Source organism: Botryllus schlosseri, chromosome 11 (genome assembly GCF_051294905.1).
Source record: "Botryllus schlosseri isolate E-star chromosome 11, Bs_hap1, whole genome shotgun sequence".
Taxonomy (NCBI): domain Eukaryota; kingdom Metazoa; phylum Chordata; class Ascidiacea; order Stolidobranchia; family Styelidae; genus Botryllus; species Botryllus schlosseri.
In genome coordinates this window covers 2,399,680-2,420,252 of record NC_137246.1, presented here as the reverse complement: position 1 = coordinate 2,420,252, position 20,573 = coordinate 2,399,680, and the positions used below count along the sequence as shown (strand labels likewise).

Genomic DNA, 20,573 nt, shown 5'->3' with positions numbered 1-20,573 from the left:
CATTTACAGTGAGCGCATCCATGCGACGCTGTCGGGCATACCACTGCCTTCTTCCGTTCTCTTTAGTCCTGGGGCATCAGCAACAGCAAAATAGCAACGGATTACGCAGGTCTCATGCTGAATGCGTGCTAGGAAAATTGTCAGAGTAGGTTCATAAAAATGGCTCGTGGCCAGAAGCTTTAACTTGCGGAATCGGGCTCAACCTTTCGTGCAATGACTTGGGCTCGGACTCCCCCTTTGGTACCACTATTTAACCTACCATAACCCGGACGTGAGTCAGTGATGACGTGAAAATAACTCAACTGGACTAGAGTCTGAATTCAAAATCATCTAATGACTTGTGACTCATAAAAACTCATCAAAAATCATACCCCTAACTGTGCCCACCAGTCCTCTCAGGGGAATCAGATGCCTTTTCTCTGAAATATCCATTCTAGAAACGCTTGAACAATCACACTTCACGCCACAGTAAATGATCATAACGATTCTAGTACCATATACAGAACCCTTAAAATCAGAGAAGACAAGGCTGATACACCGTTTTGTGAGATCACGTGACTACTCTACATAGTATGGTCATTGATAACTTTTCGAATACATGGTCTCTGATCTATTTTACATCTCTCTGCATCACGGCACGCGCTTCAGTCGGATTCGGAATCGGAGGATGAGCTAGAGTCCACGGCAGTGTGCAACTCCTCCTTGACGACAATGCGAGCACGGGTTGGAGAATTGGTCGATGACACGGAATGAACTAAACAGAATTTCGTCAATTTAACATGAGATATGGATCTATATTTGTAAGTGACACGTCAGCTGCCTCCATCATGTTAGAATGGAATACAGTGACAATGGCATTGTCCCGTTATTAGGGTTACCAGGTCCGAAAAAGAGGGCATTTTTTCAAGTTTCATTAACAGACATGAAAACGAGAAATATATACAGATGATTGTGAGTCTCGGTGAGTTGATCATTTTTAGTCACCTGAAATCCGGTTTTCTCGGCGAAATTGTGTCGGGTTGATCTTATTTAGTTTTCGCTGTCTAATCACGTAAAACTCAGACAAAAAAAATAGGACGGCGCGTGAAAAAGGAGAACTTTTTACTTTTATTGAAAAATGAGGACAAGTCTTCCTAAAAGGGGACATATGGTATCGCTATGTTAATACTAAAAAGTACGACTATGATTTGCGATAATCAAAGAGACTCTGAGCTAGGGTTGGGTTTAAAACAAAAATCAATTTTTATTGTTGTTTTTGTAGTTGGTGTTAGTCATGACGTCACGAATCTTTAATTGTGACGCCACGACGGAAGGACATTGACAATTGAAAATATAGGGTAAATATGGCTCTTTCGACGAAAAGGGCTCCCGACCACTGTCCAAAAATATCTTTAACCAGGACTACATCGTTATGCAGCATTTTTACGGTCGGTGGTCATGATCATCAGAACACCCATTCCGTGTACCGATGATCTATATATACGTGCCATAACTTTTGAACCGACGATGATTTCGAGGGTCCCAGCCACTCCACATCGCATACATCTACTATATTGAGTACAAATCGTCCAGACTCATATACTACATGTTTTCGAAAGTATTTACACAATGATGGCATTATTATTAGGGATGGCGTGAACCTCCGAAAGGTTCAGTCGTATGAACGCGTACCTTTTTGAAAGGTTATGTGTGAACGCGAATGTGAACCTGATGACGTCACGTGACGTCATATTGCTAACTACAACACTTCATTTCAGCGACGTGATAGCCTATAGTAATGTACACCAGTGGTTCTTAACCCTTTTCCCTCTAGCGCCCACTTTCAAACATTATCGTGCTCCAGCGCCCCCAACCTTATATTGTAAGGAATGTAATAAAGACAATCAGTAAGAGGGAGGGCCGTAACAGCACTTCGTCAACACCCCCAAAAACGATTGCCTTGCGCACCCATAGCGTGATAAACCAAACTTCTGAGGGCTTCGTATCCAAGAACCCCGTAGCGTGATTTCGATGGTCAGCAAAGTTTGTGTGGCCTGGTCGCTCTAGGTACCAAAATTTTCTATAATGCATGAATGAATAGTTGGTAATTACATATATAAGTCGCTATAAACTATTTATCCTCTCAGCCCACGTAATCAGATTTACCAGTAGCGCTGAGTTAGCTGTTGTATTGGCAAATAAAGGGCACGTAATTAATAATTAAACATATTCGGGCGTGCCCGTAGGTACAATTAATTCGTTACCAGGGCCGTAACAGCACTTCGTCGCCCCCCCCCCCCAAAAAAAAAACACGTTGGTCTTGGGCACCCCATCGGGTGATAAACCAAACCCCCAGACCCCCTTCGGCTATCCGCTATTTGCTGATACTAGTCATCATAATTAATGATTAAATTGGTCAATATGATCGGGAATTGCATGCATATGCATATGCTCACGTAAACAGATTTACCGGTAGAGCTGTGTGATGTGTGATTGAAAAGGTAGGACCCCTCAATAATAATTATACATCTTCGGGGTATACCCGTTGGCAGGAACGAAACGGCACTTCGTCAAGCTCCCCGAAAAAACTTGGGTCTTGGGCTCCCATAGGGTGATAAACCGCCCGCCCCCATCACGTTGTTCGCTTTTGCCACGAAATCAGCTGTACTGTTTAGCGAGCCAGTGCGAAGCACGAAAATTTTCGATAATTTATGATACAATCGGTCAATAAAATCGGGAATTGAATATATATTGCTATCAATTTCTTGTCCTCTCTGCTCACGTTACCAGATTTACCGGTAGAGCTGAGTGAGTTGCAATGTTCCCTCTAAGCTGCACACGTGAGCATTGCCGACACGGTCTCTGCGCTCAGACAATCTACGTTGCGGACAACAAATCCGAATTATGACCTTTTTTTAGTCGTCACGCACTGTTGTCCAAGGGTCTGCATAGTGAGTTGATGAGTGTGCGCAGACTCGTCAAAACGTAGAGGGAACATTGTGGCGTGTCTTGGAAACTGTAGGGCCCGTAACTAATAATTAAACTTATTCGGGCGGGCGGACCCGTTGGTATGACTTCGTTGCATGATGTTATTTCGTGACCTCCTGTCTGCTACGGTATATCAAAAAATATAGAATCGCTCAACAGGGATATCGCCCAACAGGGATATCTAGTTCTATATATCCCCGTCGCGCAATCGTACTAAACTAAAAGACGCACACGATTTCAAATTGGTATTTCTTCATTGGCATATAATTTTTCCCAGCCAGATGGAATTCGTCTTCTGAGGTTCAGATTGCCAAGACAGGAACATTCGGTGCCAGTCATTTAGGCGCCCATTGACAATTAAACCTATATGTCTTTTGTAGGCTATATATAACGAAGTTTTCGGTGTTAATTTGCTCTGAATACTCATTAAGGATATGCCCTACCACCACATCATCTACTGCGAAGCCATTTTTCTCCAGCACCCCCAATATCGCCCCCTGAGCGTTTCCGCCCCCTTCAAAATCGCCAGCGCCCCTTGGGGGCGCTGGAGGCAAGGTTAGGAACCACTGATGTACACGATACCTAGCGACGACTCGGGCCACATTATGCCACAATGCTGAAGCACATACGGCGTTTTAAACGTCTCCAAATATATCAGCTGGGACAATCAAATGATACAATAATTCCATAAAATAAATATCTTCCGTCGTTTTGCCAACAATTTCGACGAGGATTGGCAATGGGATATAAGCTTACGCCTTAACGGTGTAGACCAGACCGGACAATGTGTTGGGCGCTACGTTGATATTAAGCCAAGTTTGAAACGGGTTTCTCTGCTTGCTACCGATATTACTCCATTAACAAGATATACAGCAGCAGCCAGCACCCCAATCACACGGATTTGGTTTTTATGATACAATAAACATATGAAGTCAAGATTGACCCTGTGCGCCTGCTAGATTTCTATTACATCAGACAACTATATCAATTCTATTGATTGATTGAATAAGCATCATATGCTCACTACATGCAGTGTATTTCGCTCTTGATGTTGCGTGGTTGCTGGTCAAGCTCACAGAAGAGAGTCACTAAATATTCACAAACGGAAAGCTGGATATTTCGAGCAAACGTTTGTAACAAAGCTGCAAGTAAAATTTTTGAGATCGTCAAGGTGCATGCTCGATTAGTGTTGATTTTTTTATGCTGCAGGTGCCATGCATAGAGTGACCCGAAGTTGATATGCAATAAATTTCATCCAAAGATGTTATATTGATGTGAAAATCGTAATATATGAAAAAGGATCACAGAACAGAACCTACCAAGGTTCGTTTGTGAACGTGAACCTCTAAATTTGTGAGGTTCACTTCACACACAGAACGCGAACGTGAACCTCATGTTCACACCATCCCTAATAATTATGCAACGTTTGAACAAAATTCAAGACATTTGTTTCAAACACTGTTTAAAACATGTTTTAAACAAAGGATTCTATAACACCATTTGTTTAAACTGCAATCCTACTCAGAAAAATCCGTCAAATTCGTAGCTCAACGCTATAACCAAGGCACTAACAATTCAGAATCATATCGAGATCACATTTTCGTGATTTAATAAATATATGAATTTTTGTAAATGAATTAAATAAAACCAAAAATAACAAACATCTATTTATCGGCCATTCTGTTGTAAAGTTATTTCTTCAAGGCCTCCAGCATGACCGACACACTTGGTTGCAGTAATTATAGTACGACTATGTTTCTCATGGGACCTCTCAATTTAAACCTACAAATTTTTATAGACAACAAATTAGGGCCGCACCATTTTAATGTGATATTCTTCTAATATTGCGTTTTTCACATTTTTATCAACGATCGATTGAACATACCTGTAGTTCTTTCTACACTTTCGCTTCTCTGTATTCTGTAAAAACAAGACCGAGTCAACATCTAAAATTTATATTCTAAATTGATAAGACAGTGACAAAATTTAAGAGGGTTTTACAATCCGATACGATATAAGGTGATTACGTCGGGATTCGGACCATTTGGATTGGTTGCGTCAAACTCATTCCGACCGCGAGCGACATCACTCTATTGGTCGCCTCCAACGGTGCGGATATCTTACGTAACCTTATAAAATACAAAGTAAATACGACAACTTCTTAGTGTTAAACACGGTTAGGGATGTTTTCGATACAAGGCCTTCTTATTCAATTCGACTGGTTTTTCGGAGTACATTAAAATACCGATATGTTCATGTGAATATGGCCGTGGCAGCAAAACGATTTTGAAGCTTACAGTTGTACGTAACGATTTTCAGACTCATATCGGTAAGTGCCAGATTTGGTTATATATAAAACGTTGTATTCTGAACATGATTCCCAGTCACGATTTTGATTATGCTCGCTCTGTTCGGCGGTAAAGTTTTGGGAAACATTTCCTTGGTGCCATACCCGTGTCTAGGGATGCATTTAAAACAAAAAACAATTCAAAACAAACATGCTTTTATTTTTTTAGCCGTGACGTCACGAATCTTTAATTGTGAATTGGCATTGAACATTGAAAATACTGGTTAAATATGGCTCCTTCGACGAAAAGGGGGCTCCGACCGCTGTCATAAACATACCAAAACTATCTGCAACAAGGACTATACATCATTATGCAGCTTTTTCTCGGTCGATGGTCATCTTTATAAGAACACCCATTCCGTACCAATGATCTATATCTACTCGCTATAACTGTTGAACCGACGACGATTTCGAGGGTCCGTAGTCCGCACTAGTCCGTAGCCTCATACTGGTATAATTTGGCAAGGTTTGAAAAAATACACATTATTTCAAAGGCATTTGTTTAAAACGCCGTTTGTTTTAAATGCAACCCTAGGGTGAAATGTTCATGATCTCAGATTATTGGGTGTTCTCGTTACCTTCCTTCCTCCCCTTCGAGAAGTTTCCTGTAGGTCGCAATTTCCAGATCAAGAGAAAGCTTTATGTTCATGAGTCTGTTGTAGTCCGCCAGATACCTAGTCATCTCGTCGCGGGATTTCTGTAGCTCTGTCTCCATTTCCTGAAAGTCGGAAGTGAGGCATATTATAGTTCACGCCTATACGAACGTAAGTCGATTGCCATAAATCGAGAGTTGCAGTGCGTTTATTACCACGTAAAATGTCGACGAATTCCATCAATCCTCCGAGTCACTGAGATCTCCTTCGCCTTGGATTGAAAGCAATTTTTACAATACATGCTACTTACAGTGATTCTCTCTGTATACATTCTCCCTTCTCTCTCGTGCCTCTCCTCAATATCAGCGAGCTGTCCCTCAAGAGTAGAGTTCTATGGGAAAATAAGCATATTATATACGCCGGTGAGGATGTACACTGGAGGCAAAGAAATCACGCACAGTGCTTCGCAATCCTTCAATTTCGGCAGTAAGACCCTGCAACTGGCGACGCGTATCCATCAGATTGCCCTTCGCCTCGGCGAGAGAGGAGTTTGCGTTCTTGACTTGCGACTGCAGATCAGCAATCTGAAATGATGATTGATTGAATGATTATTCTAAACTTGCAAAACCAAATTTTGATATATGACATTCGGCTCAGTATACATTTTAAATGGGTCTGCATCGTACAGAGCCTACTTACAGGAGAGCCCTTGTAAACCCCCAGCATTTTCGGATTGATTCATACCCGGTTCAAAGACTAAGGCGGTGGTATTCACGAGGAACAGTCAAAGTAATATGTATGTTTCGGTCTACAAGTTGCAAATACTGTTATAATACACCAATTTTATATCAATAATTAATTTATTTACTTTGAGGGTGGAGCGGTATATGCTTATAATCTGAATTCTTCATGTAATGCATAGGAATAACACAGTTTCACTGTGAATAAAGAATATAATATTAATAGGCTATACTTAGTGGTAAACTGGTAATTTACGAAATTATTTTTGTGTCTTGTTCGAATTGGGGGGTTTGAGGCGCGCGACAGTTACGGTACCGCCTCTATATAGTGGAGGCTTCGACGCATCAGTAATGTGCTTCAAATTTGAATGTTAAGACCGGAAATGCATGCGTGCAATAAATCTTTCATATTATCAAGTATCTATCATCAGTCGGTTATTTTATCGATGATTAATACGATACTTGGTAGACTTTGAACTCAGTAACAACTCATAGCCTGGTAGCTCATCTGAGTGACAAATGAAAATGGCGTTCATTTGAGAGACTAATAATAAGTCAAGTTTGAGTATAGGGCCTGATAAATTTGAGTGATCGTTTTTTTTAGTAACATTTCCAATCATGGTTATTTAATAAATTCGGTGCTTCCCAACCAGTGGGCAGCGAAGCTATTTTTAATGGGCCACATCGGTTGGTTTTGGTTGATATGTAATGCCAGCAATCATCTAATGGATACGATAGCGATTTTATAAGTATAAAGAACAAATCTTTCGAACACCGACGATCTGATGTGTGGTGGTTGGTCAAATATGGGCGTACCTCAATTCTAGGTATTCTGGGTATTTTCCTAGTAGGAATATCAAGCCAATAAAGCCTGTAGGCCTACTTGATCTGAAAACGCATATTGTATAGTATGCAAACTCAACTTTTGTCTGGATAGTAAATTACATGCGCATACTTGTTTTTTTCTCGATAACTTTTTAATTTTTTTTCATTCGTTTGGTTATATCTAGGGGTGGCATTTAAAACAACTAATGTTTTAAAACAGTTCGTATTAAACATGTTTTAAATAGTGTTTTGAAGGCTACCTTTTAAAAGATTGTTGTTTTTTTCCAAACTTTTTGTAAAGTTTTATCAATGAACTGTACTTATGTCACTCAGATAACCTATTCTTATCTGATTTATAGAGTACCTGGGTGATTCGATTTCGAACAGAATTTTAGGCTATAGTCGAGTATTCGTGTGTCACCCATTGTGGCGAGTTAACAGTATGGAAGATGTTAATATGTACAGTTTATGCTGTCACAAAGAATATAATGTCAATTCTACGTCACATTAGAGATAATTTGGTATTTTTTCGGCAATGCTTATTTTATTGCATTTTGTGACAATGAACTAGGACAGATTTCAGCAATACGCGGCCCTCGACGTTATATCTTGCGGCCCGCGACCAGATTTGAGATTTCGGAAGAATGGTTAGTAAAGTATTTTGAAATGTTGAAATTGATTTCATTTTAAAATATTGCTGTTGTTGTTAAAGGAAGCTACATTATTGTTCCCAAGATAAAGCTTAACGAGAAGATAGTTTTCCAACAAGTAGGCTACCAGTCTAGCTCACCACAATATCGATTCTTTAGTCGCAGAAAAGTCCTGTCCGGTATCGCGCATAGCCCATAGCTCAAAATAGAATGAAAGCGATGATCATGATATTTTATCTTGTATTAGTATTTCTTTGAAGTATTTCTTTTGTGGTAACTATCCCCGTCGCCCATGTTAGAGAGCACAGCGTTGTACTGAGGTAAGGTTTCAATGACGTGGTTGATTTTATGTCGCTACTGAATTATTGTGGCCCGCGGTGTCCGCGAAATTTGAAAAGTGGCTCGCGACCCGTTTTGAGTTGGCGACACAGATTCACACATATTTCATTTTCACTAAGATGATAAGCGTTGTTGGCTACTTCCAGTTTCGTGTTTTTCAATATGACCAATCAAGGTTTCAAGGCTTCCCCATTGGAAAATACTATCGAAGCTGAAATTTTCATTGATAAATTCACTCTTGGTGTCAAAATCCGCAGAATTAACACTTGATCACATATCGATTACATGAATCCTTGTGCCCATTCCTCCCCACCCCTACTCACGATACTCACGTTCGCTTTGTAGATCTTTTCTATGTCCATGGAGGAATTGCTTGACATCTGCTCGTAGGCGATGCGTATATCTCTTAGCGACTCCGTCAGATCGGTGCCTGGTGTTATTGGAGAATCGACCATTTCATCACGTCTTAATGAGAGTTGACTCCTCAGCGTCTCAATGTCCTGAAGATAAAATCCTACATTTATCAATATTTTATATTTCCGCCCACATACTAGGAATATCCACCCATCTTAGATGTTGCCAAATTCCTAAGTCACAATCCCACAGTCTCCCTTAATGACAAGTCAGAGCATACTACAAACTTTTAAGACCCCGTCTGATCGGACCCGCGCCTAGCCACCCTCACCTCGTCCGAAGTAGCCTTCATTAATGAGAGTTCCTCTTGCAAAGTTTCTATCTTTCTTTCCAAGTCAACCCTTGCGAGAGTGGCGTCGTCCACGTCCTTGCGAAGAGACTTCACCGTGCGTTCTGCGTCTCGGCGAGCTTCAATCTCCTCGTTAAGTCTATAAGCATCAATAAGGTGAATATCTAATGTTTCTTGCTATCTAAAAATAGGAAAATGTCCAATTTACCGGCATTCTTTCTAATCCTGAATGGATGAGATATCCGCGGCTTCTAAATTGGTGCCAATATCTAAGTATACTCCTTGTTATTTAGCCGAAATACAGGGACTGAATCCACATATTTACTCCTAGTGACTGTGACTCCCATTCCAGTTATTTATTGTGTATCATTACTGCTTTTATTTTTGTTACCCATACCGTCGATCGATTTCCATGACGATGAAAGTATTTGCTAAAATTACTACTGCCGTCAAATGATTCGGCGTTCAATTTAAAGTATATATCTATATATGAGTTTGTCTCTTGACTAACTATTTCTTGATAATTACAGTGTTATATAAGTTCATCAATGGGTCGCGCATCTATCTGGAAACACCAAATCGAGACTTTATATTCTGGAATGAGATTCATTTCATTGCAGATTCTGAACGAATTTTTATAATCCGTTATATGACATAATCTCAGTTCCTTTGCAAGTAAATCTTAAAACCCCGCTCATTGGTTATTTTAGTAGAATACGAGCACTTCGCCTGCTCTCCCAAAACCATCGCAGAATATTTGGAGCATTAATTTTTCAACCCAGAGCTGTCTTTCAGTTATACCTTTTATTGAGATCATCCAACTCTCGGTTGGCATTGTGCAGTTGAATCTCGGTGTCAGCCTTCTCGTGAGTCAACTTTTCTATTTCTCTTCGCAGTCTCACAAGTTCATCCTCGTACATGTCGCCAGCGCGGCTCACCACGGTCCGGGTGGATTCCAACTGAAATTCCGACGAGATTTATTTCCATGATAGTGTAATGATAGCATACCATCGTTATTTAGAAGTTGTATCGGGTCCTGCACACATTCACTTAGTCACGCTTGTGATCTGTTTTGTTCTCGGTATATTGGTATATTTAGTAGCTATCTACCTTGAGCTACTATAGGCGCAATAGTTTAGGATCGCTGAAGGAACTACTTGGTATTTTCACATTTTTCGATAAGACACTTTGGCCGTGTATCTGATTCCTCTTTGCGTAACTTTTAGTTAACCGTACCCTTTCCGTATTCAACTGCTGCAAGAAGTTTCAAGGAAAGGAAATACAAAATGGGTTGTGGTGCGCGTTGATCGGCAAGCTCTGCTTCGTACTTATTCTTGAAAGAGTAGTAATACGTATTAGATAGCGTATATAGCGTTCAATTAATTCAATGTAATTAGATTCATGGGGAGCAAAATGTAACGATAAAATATGCACCAAACTTTATCTGGCTGCTATTATACTACTATTTCCGATCACTTCAACAACAAAATGCTACTTCCATTTCGATTGAATGAAATTGGTTATTATTCTCAGCACAACGAAAGATTGGTAATCTGATTAGTGATTAATTACATTGATTAGTGTTCTATGGATATACGTGATGGATCGTATATATCGTTGTAACGAGTTCAATATTGTATTTTGTTGTTCGGTATGATATTACCGATGATCAGCGTACGGGCTGTCTTATTAAAATCTACAATGAAAGTCGGCCGCTCAAGGAATCATAATAAGGAATACCAGCCTGCTGTAAATGGCCCAAGTATAGCTGACACACCACGAATACAAAATTTAGGACATCCTCTGAAGGGGTACAGCCTTCTCTTTTTTTTCGGGGAATATTTCGAATCTCACTCGAGTTTTCACGGTGCTTCGAGGCGCGACTTGCAGGTAGCTCACTGGGGGACGCCTGCGGTCGTATTCCCCAGCTGCTTGCCTACAGCCCCTTGTTTTGAGCTGACAGGACTTTCGACAGGCCACATTTGAAACTCTTCTCCCGGTAAGTTACACCGTTGAGAGAGTGCTCGTTCGGGAATATGAAGGCCGAAGCCATACTCTTCCCAGTACAAACAGTGATTAAAGTGAATGACCGTAAGAGAGCAGGCCAGGTTTACCAAAATACCAACCTTATTTTTTTTTAGGGGTCTGGAGGAACCGCAGTAAACCTCCCCCCGTGACGCTTGTGACAGCCCTATGGCATTACACCACACCACTATGTGCCACAAGCGCCCGTAATAGGGTCGTTGGACTCAAAGCACCCATAAAGTTGCTTCCGTTTCCTCTGTTTCTCTTGTTAAAGGTTCAAACGGTCGGCACAAGCAGGCTTTAGAGGGGGCGTCTGCGGCCACTGATCCCTCCGCCACCATGCTTGTGCCTGGGGAGAACAGCCTCGAATTACGGGCCGCATCCCTGGGGTCGGAATATGAAGTCCTGGCAGCCATACTCATCCTGGGTACATGAGATAGTGATAGGATAGTATCCGCGTTGTACCGCTAGGACTTCGCATCGCCCGTCGCCCAACAAAGCGATGCTTGCCGTAATACAACTAAATACTCCAATCAACCTTCTCCCGTGTAGAATCCCCACAACAGAATACAACGAAATCATATGTACTGTTGTCAATTTACAATATATATGCAATTACCTCTACGATGCGATTTGATAATGCCTTGTTTTGAGTCTCCAATCTGCGGACTTTGTCGATATAAGTTGCAAAACGGTCGTTGAGGGAACTGAGCTCATGCTTTTCATCCCCTCGTTGCATTAAGATCCCAGGAATTTCGGCGAAGCTCTCACTCAAGTTAACAGCGCTGATAGGGATATGCCTTACGCGGGACCTGGATATAAAAGGAAATGCATAGAGTTTGCAGTGTGCAAGAAGAGTGATATGACATGTGTGTCTTATATGTCATGTCACTTTTCCCAGTGTGGCAAACCGACTTATAGTTGCTGGAGAAAGAAATAATTTTATAATAATTAGCTCCCTTAGACAATATGACGCATACTCTGAGCAAAAAGAGCGTGCATTTCCGACCGTGTACCACCCCTGATATACGAGTGTGAATATCCACCCATGACACACGAAACCACATCCTACCTCAGACTTATACCGCAACACAAATCGAGTTTGAATCCAAATGATGCATGCACGTAGGAACGTAGGAATGTATGGGTGGACGGATGCCAGTATAGGATTTATGACAGCGATATAATTCTGTGTTAGGTTCTGTTTTCGCATACCACCGCATTCGGTGCTTTGGTTGTGTTCGCTAAGAGTTCAGTTATAATCACGAAAGAAATCATTCTAATTACGTCGATTAGTTATCCCGATAATATTGCAGTTATCGATAGCATGAAGGTCTGATTATAAGGACAAAATAGGTAAACTATCTAGCCCCGCTACAGTTCGAGAAAAATCCTATAGTGCATGTAATGTAAGGCTTTCCGATAATGATTATAGGCCCGCGAAAATTTGTTCGACGACCTTAATTATCTTAGCTTACACCTCAGTATGTTGGATATGGGCCCAGGTCCAAACGGATGTTTCATTTGGCACGTATATAAAAAGTATCGTAAACCTCGAATGTATATGTAGAATATATAGATGGACACAGTCATGCAGTAAACATGTATGTTAATTAGACATTGCGTTCGAATTCGGATACCATTGTTAATCTCATATGAGATATAGCATAGCATACCTAGCGGATGATATTTCCGATCGCCTGACCCCGCGATTTCCAAACACTGCTTGATAGCTGGATGAAGGCATGTTCGATGAAGACATGCTCACGTACGATGTTTTGGAAAAGACGCGATCGCCCGTTGATGCTGTAGAAACGAACAATTTTATCCAAGGTCGCCTAGAACGGATACTAAAATCACTACCGATGGCAACGCGAAATTTGACAATAAATTATTGTAATCACAGCGTGTATTCTTTGTTCGCCCGTTGGCAAAAGAAAATCCGAGAAGCAAACACATTGCCGGGATCCGATGCCTACATACTGAAAGACATTTTGCCCTGAAAGGGTGCTTCAATACAAGAATTCACTTCAGAACTAAAGCACAAATGTGGGCTCGGTGGGAGCCTGAGAGACACTCGTTAAAAGCGTTCTCAAGAGTGCTTTACAAACTAGTCTGTGAATTACCTTGTTCCATACTGCCGAAATCGCGGTGCTTAATTTTATGTACGATAGTCTGCAAAATAAATGTCATCGGTGCAATTGAAATGATTTTAGAAGAAAACATATTTATAAAGTGCAAATTATACAATGCTTAGTTTGTCCAAGTATCTAATATTCCTCTCTGTGCTAAAGGCGTAAAATTTGTCTTCATTATTGATTAATATAAACATATTGAAATAAACACGGATATTTTCGGCTGACATTCGTCAGGGGTAATCGTCAGCTACTAGAAGAGATTTAAATAGAACTTTTTATATCAACGGTCGTATCACCGTAACCCGACGAAGTCATATTTGGTTATACGATTGTTGATATACAATGTTCTTTCCAATTATGTGCTACTTGCCGACGATCACCCCTGACGAGCGTCAGCAGAAAAGATTCGGATTTATTTCAATATGAATACATAGTTCAATTGTATACTGAAGTTGTATACCTTTAAGAAGGGGCCTTCGTTATAAAAGTATGACCACTGACCAGCCTAATGTAGGCAATGATTCGCAACATTATCTAAACTCCCCCAATACACATCCTAAACAAATAAAACCCCTTGTCATCTAGCTGAAATGCCGGAGTTAGCAGCACCGTTGACAGCGCTAGTCGCCAATACTGCCGTAAACGCCGGTCGATGAAATGATCGGCCCCCCGCACACTTCAGCGGTATTGAAAAAATAATGCTAAGCTAAATCCGCCAGGAGAGAATCGGGCCACAACATTGAGTGGCCGTCTCCTCGAATCTGCTCTCTCGAATAACAATAAGATCGAGTGGTTAACTTATGTATTGAGAATCGGTTGATGGCTCTAGTTAACTTTTCCGAGAAGCTGACTTCGCTTGTTGCTTGCTGACGATCAATATATACCACTCGGCACTATTTCACAAGTTTAATTTGGCTACAGGATTGAGCAACAGCCTGATTCATTGCGGGCGTGGTATTAGGAATTCTCACAGGTGTAAAATGAATATGTATTAACAATTAACATGTGGTATTATTATATTGCAAATGTCATGGAATTTAGCACGAATTTCGCTCGAAATTGGCTCGAAGCTTTCCGACTGTATACCGCTAGGAGCGGACGTCAGTAAATGAGATTGTTCTATTTCTTAATTATGCTTTCCATCATTATTTATTTCATTCACGTCGATTAGGCTCGCTCCCTTATGTAGTGCTATAAGTACGTAATCCGTTGTCAGATGCTTTAAGTGTTGGGTCTTGCGTTGCCGTATTTGAACTGTTCGGAGTGAGTATTTAATTTGTCCCTCCTTACGGACGAAGTTTAATAAATATTAAAATTCAAGGAATTTCGATCAAAGATGGGAATATTACTGTGAAATTGTCACAATATTAAGAAAGTCGTAGAACCGTCCACGGTTCGATTGTGAACACGAACCTCTGAACCTCGCATTACGAACACGAGCGTGAACAGAACGTTGGTACCACCCTACGACCGCTCAACTCCACTCCATTGAATGAAAACTGAGATGCAAAACATTTGAAACTAATCTTGACAGCACTAAATTACTATCAGGTGAATTAGAAACTGTACCACTACATTATAACTTGGGCTGGGCGAGTCGAGTGGTGAGATGATTTTTTCGCGTACTGAAATTATACATTAGGGTTACCATATTTTGGAAATCTGAAAGGAGGACCCCTTTTCAAAATTTTCAAACTTGCAATACCAGAGGAAAATCCTGAAAAATGGTTAGTTTTTCCCACTTCGTGGTCGGTTGACTTACAAAAAGGTCGACTACCCGATCCGCGCCCAAAATACAGTTTTTTCTTTCACATTATCAGGTCAACGTTCCGGCCCAGCTCCCGAAATACCCGCCGGAGCGTTCTTCGGTTCTGATTTACTTTATCTAAGTCGATTTTGCCATATAGTTGACCAGAATTCCCAAAAAAGAGCTCACAATCTCAAAAAAGAGGTCATTTGGGCATCCTCCGAGTACGCTTTCAAAATAGTCAAAAAAGAGGACAAATCCTCTTAAAAGAGGACGTATGGTAACCCTGCTATATACTCCTTACCACTAATATAGTTAATTTATAAACGAAAATTATAATTCCTATAGTATATTCCATTGCGGTATAGCTTTGAACCCTCGATTGCATGGTCATATCGCAGCACGAAACATGTAGAACAAAACTATACTCAAGCTACTGAAAATGTCATATCTGCGGAGTCGTGATCAGTAGCACGGAATTGTCACAAAGCGCAACTACGGAGGCATGATCGACGAAATATCAAATTATCGTTAATGCCCTGTACAACTTGTATTATATTCGATGCGGTCACAAAAAATGTATATATTTCGTTGTAGACAGATTGAGTGTTGCTCAAATTACTCATCTACTCGGATTAACTCGCCCTAATTTGGTCCGGTACGCAGCTAACAGAGATGAGAAAAAAGTTGCAACGTGTCGTTCAACGAAAGAACGTTCGTTTCCAATCATATAATCTTTTAACTGTCGCCAATATTATCGCCGAAGTATCGGAATTCATACCGGAATTCATACCGAATCGTCAGATTTAATCTCGCAGTCATATTGTGTAAAAACACATTTCGGAAACATCTCGATTCATAAGTTATAACTAGGGCAAGTTTTTGCAACTTTTGCAACTTGTTTTACAGCTTCAGGCAGCTTCCTAAATACTTAGTTATATAAAATGCTGTTTTAAGCTGTTTGAAGGAATCTTATAGTGCCACTTTTTGCAACTTTTGTCCATTTTGTTCATGCAGCTTTTTGCAACTTTTTCGATTTTTCATGAAAGTTTTTTCGATTTTTCATGCAACCAACTTTTTACTGCAAATATTTGGCAGTATATGTAAATAGATCGCCTGATTATGTCACTGTTTTCTTTGAGAATTTTGGTGAAATACACGCAAAATTCGACTGAAATACCGTCAATCAGAACTGAAGTAACGCTCTAAAAGGTATTTCTGGAGCTGAGCCGGAGTGTTAACCTTTTTTTCAGTCAGCCGACCAAAATGTGGTTTTATTTAGTGCAACTTTTGTGGAAAAATAAATGCAGCTTTTTACTGCAACTTTTATGAAAAAATAAATGCAGCTTTTACTGCAACTTTTGTGAAAAATAAAGCAACTTTCCACGGATTTAACTGCAACAAAAACTTCCCTCGTTATAACACCTCGATTGCGTTGATGTTAAACCCTTTGATGCGAAAATCACCACTAAATTACTATATAGGCTACGTAATAGTCATAATAATAGCCTACTAATGATACCGGGCTTCAAAAGATCTTGCTTAAGTGACTCGATATTTCAAGTTTTTGTTTTGCTCTCAGCCTTTTCACTTCCATACCAAATGATCGCGAACATTATCAGATTTTAGGGAGCTGGGCTCACAAGACAATCTCTCCCTTCGCAGTTGTTGCAGCTGTGTAAGGTGCCGATGCACTATCTCGCCACATAAAACGTCTATAAATACTACATCCGATAATCTAGCATTCAAGTGACTACCGCTCTGCTTAATTGGAGGAAACACTCATCTGTCGTTTACGGTACGATTCAAAAACTGTGTGCGTATTTATGCGAGATAAGATGGTTTATGAGTTTTCAGCGAATCATCAACATCGAAACGGCCGCGGTCGGAAGTCGGCAACGGTACGAGCGGCGACTCGCCTCTTTAGCATTTTGAGGACGGGTTTTGAAAATCATGCTAACGCTATAATTAAGCTTATACTATATGGTTACCCTATCGCAGTAGCGACTCGTCACTAGTGCTGGGCAATATCGAATACCTGAGTTATTCGATTCTGAATCAAGTCAACTCATCAAATATTAGTCATTGCGTCGTATGAAGATGTGTGAAGTTCAAATATGCACCACTTATGCGACTGCAAATAATATTATAATACCAGCTCTACATCACATTCACTTTACTTTGTTTTTTTTTCGATCATGATTATTCCATTGCATTGTGACAATGTTGTAGGTTGATGACGATTTCACAGATATGTCATCCCCAGAGGGGGTCAAAGTAGTCAAGAAACCTACCAAAGTAGAAGTAAAAGTAGCCACAAAAAATCAACTCAAGTACGAGTAGAAGTACTTCTTTAATAGGTCACCAAAAACTACTTGAAGTAGAAGTAGAATTGACTGACTTTAAATCTACTCAAGTAAGTAAGTAGTTTCGAAAACAGTCTTAATTCGTTCGCATGGACTGTTGAAAGCTGCGAATTGAGCTATGCGGAAGGTGCTGAGAGCTTGATTCGTATTGATGCATCCCAGGATGTATTGATTTTCGACAGAATGAGCATTTTTCGCATCATGGGATGCAAACTATAGCATTGATATGAAAATGCGATACTAACCCTTTGCTTACTAGAAGACCCCATTTTAGAGAATATCACGGTATGACGCCCTACCCCATATTATAAGGCCCCCAGATTAGGCGAAGAGCAATACGTAGACGTTGTATCGGATGCGGTTACATCACTTTGCGCGATTAGTTTACGTTAATACCAAATATTGTGGATCGTAAAAGTTATTATTGTAGTTTTATTCTCGGACAATACAGGCATTACTACACTTGCTTTTATGCTTCAACATGTATGTTCTGCAGACTAAAGAACTGAAAGTAATTAGACCTCAAAGTATGATACTCGCAATTGAAAGTGAATTACAAATACCACTTCTAAAAGGCGGAAACTGTCTTTCATGCCTTTTGTCCATAAAGCTTCAAAGGTGATCTGCTAAGACAGGTGTAACGTTCAAAAAAGCTGGATTTTCCAGATTAGCAAGATACGTAACGGGCTGCTGGATTACGATATGATAGGCAATTGCCAAATTGCGAAACAGTAGTTTCAAACGCTATGGTGGGCCATATTTACGTGATAAAATATTTGATATGGGCGACAATGCGGTGTGAGCGGAACCAAGCAATCCGGTACCTAAATTATATTCACTGATACTTTCGTGAAAACATATTTGTCACTCCATACCTACTGTGCGCGAAGCGCAACAAAATTTCTGGGCTTTACTTGAGTTTTATGAATATTAAATGTTGGTACTCCGTGAGAACAGCCTCGAAATTCCTCTGACTATCTTTCGTATTGGGGGATTAGACTACTTCTACTTGACAAACTGAAAATAGCGAAAAGTAAGTAAGTAGATCAAAAAGTATTAGAAGTAGAAGTAGAGAAAATCAGATCTACTTGAGTAATTAACAGAAGTAGAGGAAAACTACTTGAGTACTTCCAAAAAGTAGAAGTACTTCGTTACTGACCACCTCTGGTCATCACAGATATGTCATATGCCACTAACGTGCCTAGCTTTGTACTACATGTTTCGTATGCCGCGATGCGGGCGATCGAGGTTTCAAGGCTTCACAGCGGAAATAGTGTCGAAACCAAGCTGCACCAAGCCGACTTAGCATACTTATTCTACGACCTAAAAGCGCAATACAACCATCAAACTTTACATTTCCCGAATACTCGAAATTGCCTCAAAAAACAAGCAATACGCATGTCGCTCAATTTGCAGCGTCATCGCTCATACGCGACTGAAAAGTGTCATACAGCTTATCAACGTGCATGTATATTGTATACACAGGACCGTAACTGCCGCACCCCGAGCCCCCCAATTGTGATGGGGCCCGAGCTCGAAGGGGGCCTAAAATTATTTCGTGAATTAGCATAAATTATAAAGTAATTTTTTAAAATTTATGCAGCTTTTTCAAAAATTTTTCGATATCGATTCGCGATATCGAGTTGTCAAATATCTTGATTATTGGGTACTCTTCACCCAAGAAAAAAATACGCAAGATTTATAGAAATGGGCATATCGGCGTTGGCCATTAACGCGCCTCGACGCACCAAGATATAAAGTTTTAGGCCATGTAACATGCGACTCCAAGAAATGTGCCTTGGCCGAAAAGAACTGCGCTTATGCTGATACGTATAGGTTTAATTGTCCATAGGCGCCTAAATGACTGACGCCGAATGTTCCTGTCTTAGCAATCTGAACCTCACAAGAGAAATACTATCCCGCAGGGAAATATTATATGCCAGTGACGAAATACCAATTTGAAATCGTGTGCGTCTTTTCGTTAGTCTAGTAGTACATTTATGCTATTATATATATTTTTGATATAGCGGAGGTCACGAAATAACATCATGTAACGAAGTCATACCAACGGGTCAACCCGCCTGAAGATGTTTGATTAGCCTATTATTTACGAGCCCTACAGCTTCCAAGACACCTCACTCAGCTCTACCGGTAAATCTGATAACGCGAGCAGAGAGGACAATAAATTGATAGCAATATATATGCAATTCCCGATCTTATTGACCGATTTTATTATGAATTATTGACAATTTTCGCGCTTGGCGCGTGCTCACTAAATAGGACCACTAATTTCGCGGTAAAAGCGAACAACATGATGGGGAGAGGGTCGGTTTATCATCCTATGGGAGCCCAAGACCCTAGTTTTTTGCGGGGCCTGACGAAGTGCTGTTTCGTTCCTGCCAACTGATATACGCCTGAAGATATTTAATTATTATTGAGTGGTCCTGACTTTTCAAACACACCTCACTCCACTCTACCAGTAAATCTGATTACGTGAGCAGAGAAAGGATAAAAATTGATAGCAATATATATGCAATTCTCGATCATGTTGACCGATTCAATCATGAATTATAAAAAAGATTCGCGAATACCCAATATAGATGATAAGTAGTGGTAAACAACGTATAAGCTGAGGGGGGTCTGGGGGGGCTAAGCCCCCCAGTAGTCCGGTTTATCACCCTATGGGCGGCCCAAGACCAACGTTTTGGGGGAGAGCTGACGAAGTGCTGTTACGGCCCTGTGTATACAGACTAGCACAATTAGATTCTAATCTAATTTACGAAATCTTTCTTTGCTCGAATTCTAATTCTAATCTAATCAGTGCAATGTCTCTGTACTCTCATTTTGAATCTATTCAAACTTCTAGTTTTTTCTGTAAATGCTACAAAAGACCTGGATATAGAGCGAAACGGGCCAAGTTTGCTGTACAATGTACATACATTTGCTATTCTCATGCTAATAAGAATGAACCAGAATTTGATATTAACATCATTTGATTGAATGTCCACGTTTTCGCGAATTCAGTAATTCTAATTCGAATCTATTTGAAGAAAAACACTCTAGCTATCATTCTAATTCTACTCTAATTTGGGAAAAACCTTTGCAGCTGTATCGCTAATCCTAATGTAATACG

At 40.3% G+C, this 20,573-nt stretch overlaps 1 protein-coding gene across 1 annotated transcript; it reads right to left on the bottom strand.

Annotated features, from left to right (window-relative positions):
- Positions 1–457: 457 nt before the first annotated feature.
- LOC145449654 (vimentin-like) lies at positions 458–13,457 on the bottom strand. Its single transcript, XM_080328049.1, has 11 exons — positions 13,316–13,457; positions 12,866–12,995; positions 11,809–12,001; positions 9,966–10,123; positions 9,147–9,303; positions 8,794–8,961; positions 6,366–6,491; positions 6,218–6,298; positions 5,893–6,032; positions 4,853–4,887; positions 458–754 (listed from the first exon to the last, which is right to left on the bottom strand). The coding sequence occupies exons 1-11, from the start codon at positions 13,413–13,415 to the stop codon at positions 645–647; spliced, it is 1,398 nt and encodes a 465-aa protein (XP_080184175.1). The 5' UTR covers positions 13,416–13,457; the 3' UTR covers positions 458–644.
- Between the last annotated feature and the right edge of the window lie 7,116 nt (positions 13,458–20,573).

What these genes read in the sequence shown, in the direction of transcription:
- LOC145449654 (XM_080328049.1), bottom strand. Translation starts at nt 13,415, where the DNA reads ATGTTTTCTTCTAAAATCATTTCAATTGCACCGATGACATTTATTTTG. An exon ending in TTTCGGCAGTATGGAACAAG is followed by an intron (nt 12,996 to 13,315) that starts GTAATTCACAGA and finishes TCGTTTCTACAG; the next exon opens with CATCAACGGGCGATCGCGTC. An exon ending in TTGGATGATCTCAATAAAAG is followed by an intron (nt 9,304 to 9,965) that starts GTATAACTGAAA and finishes TGATGCTTATAG; the next exon opens with ACTTAACGAGGAGATTGAAG.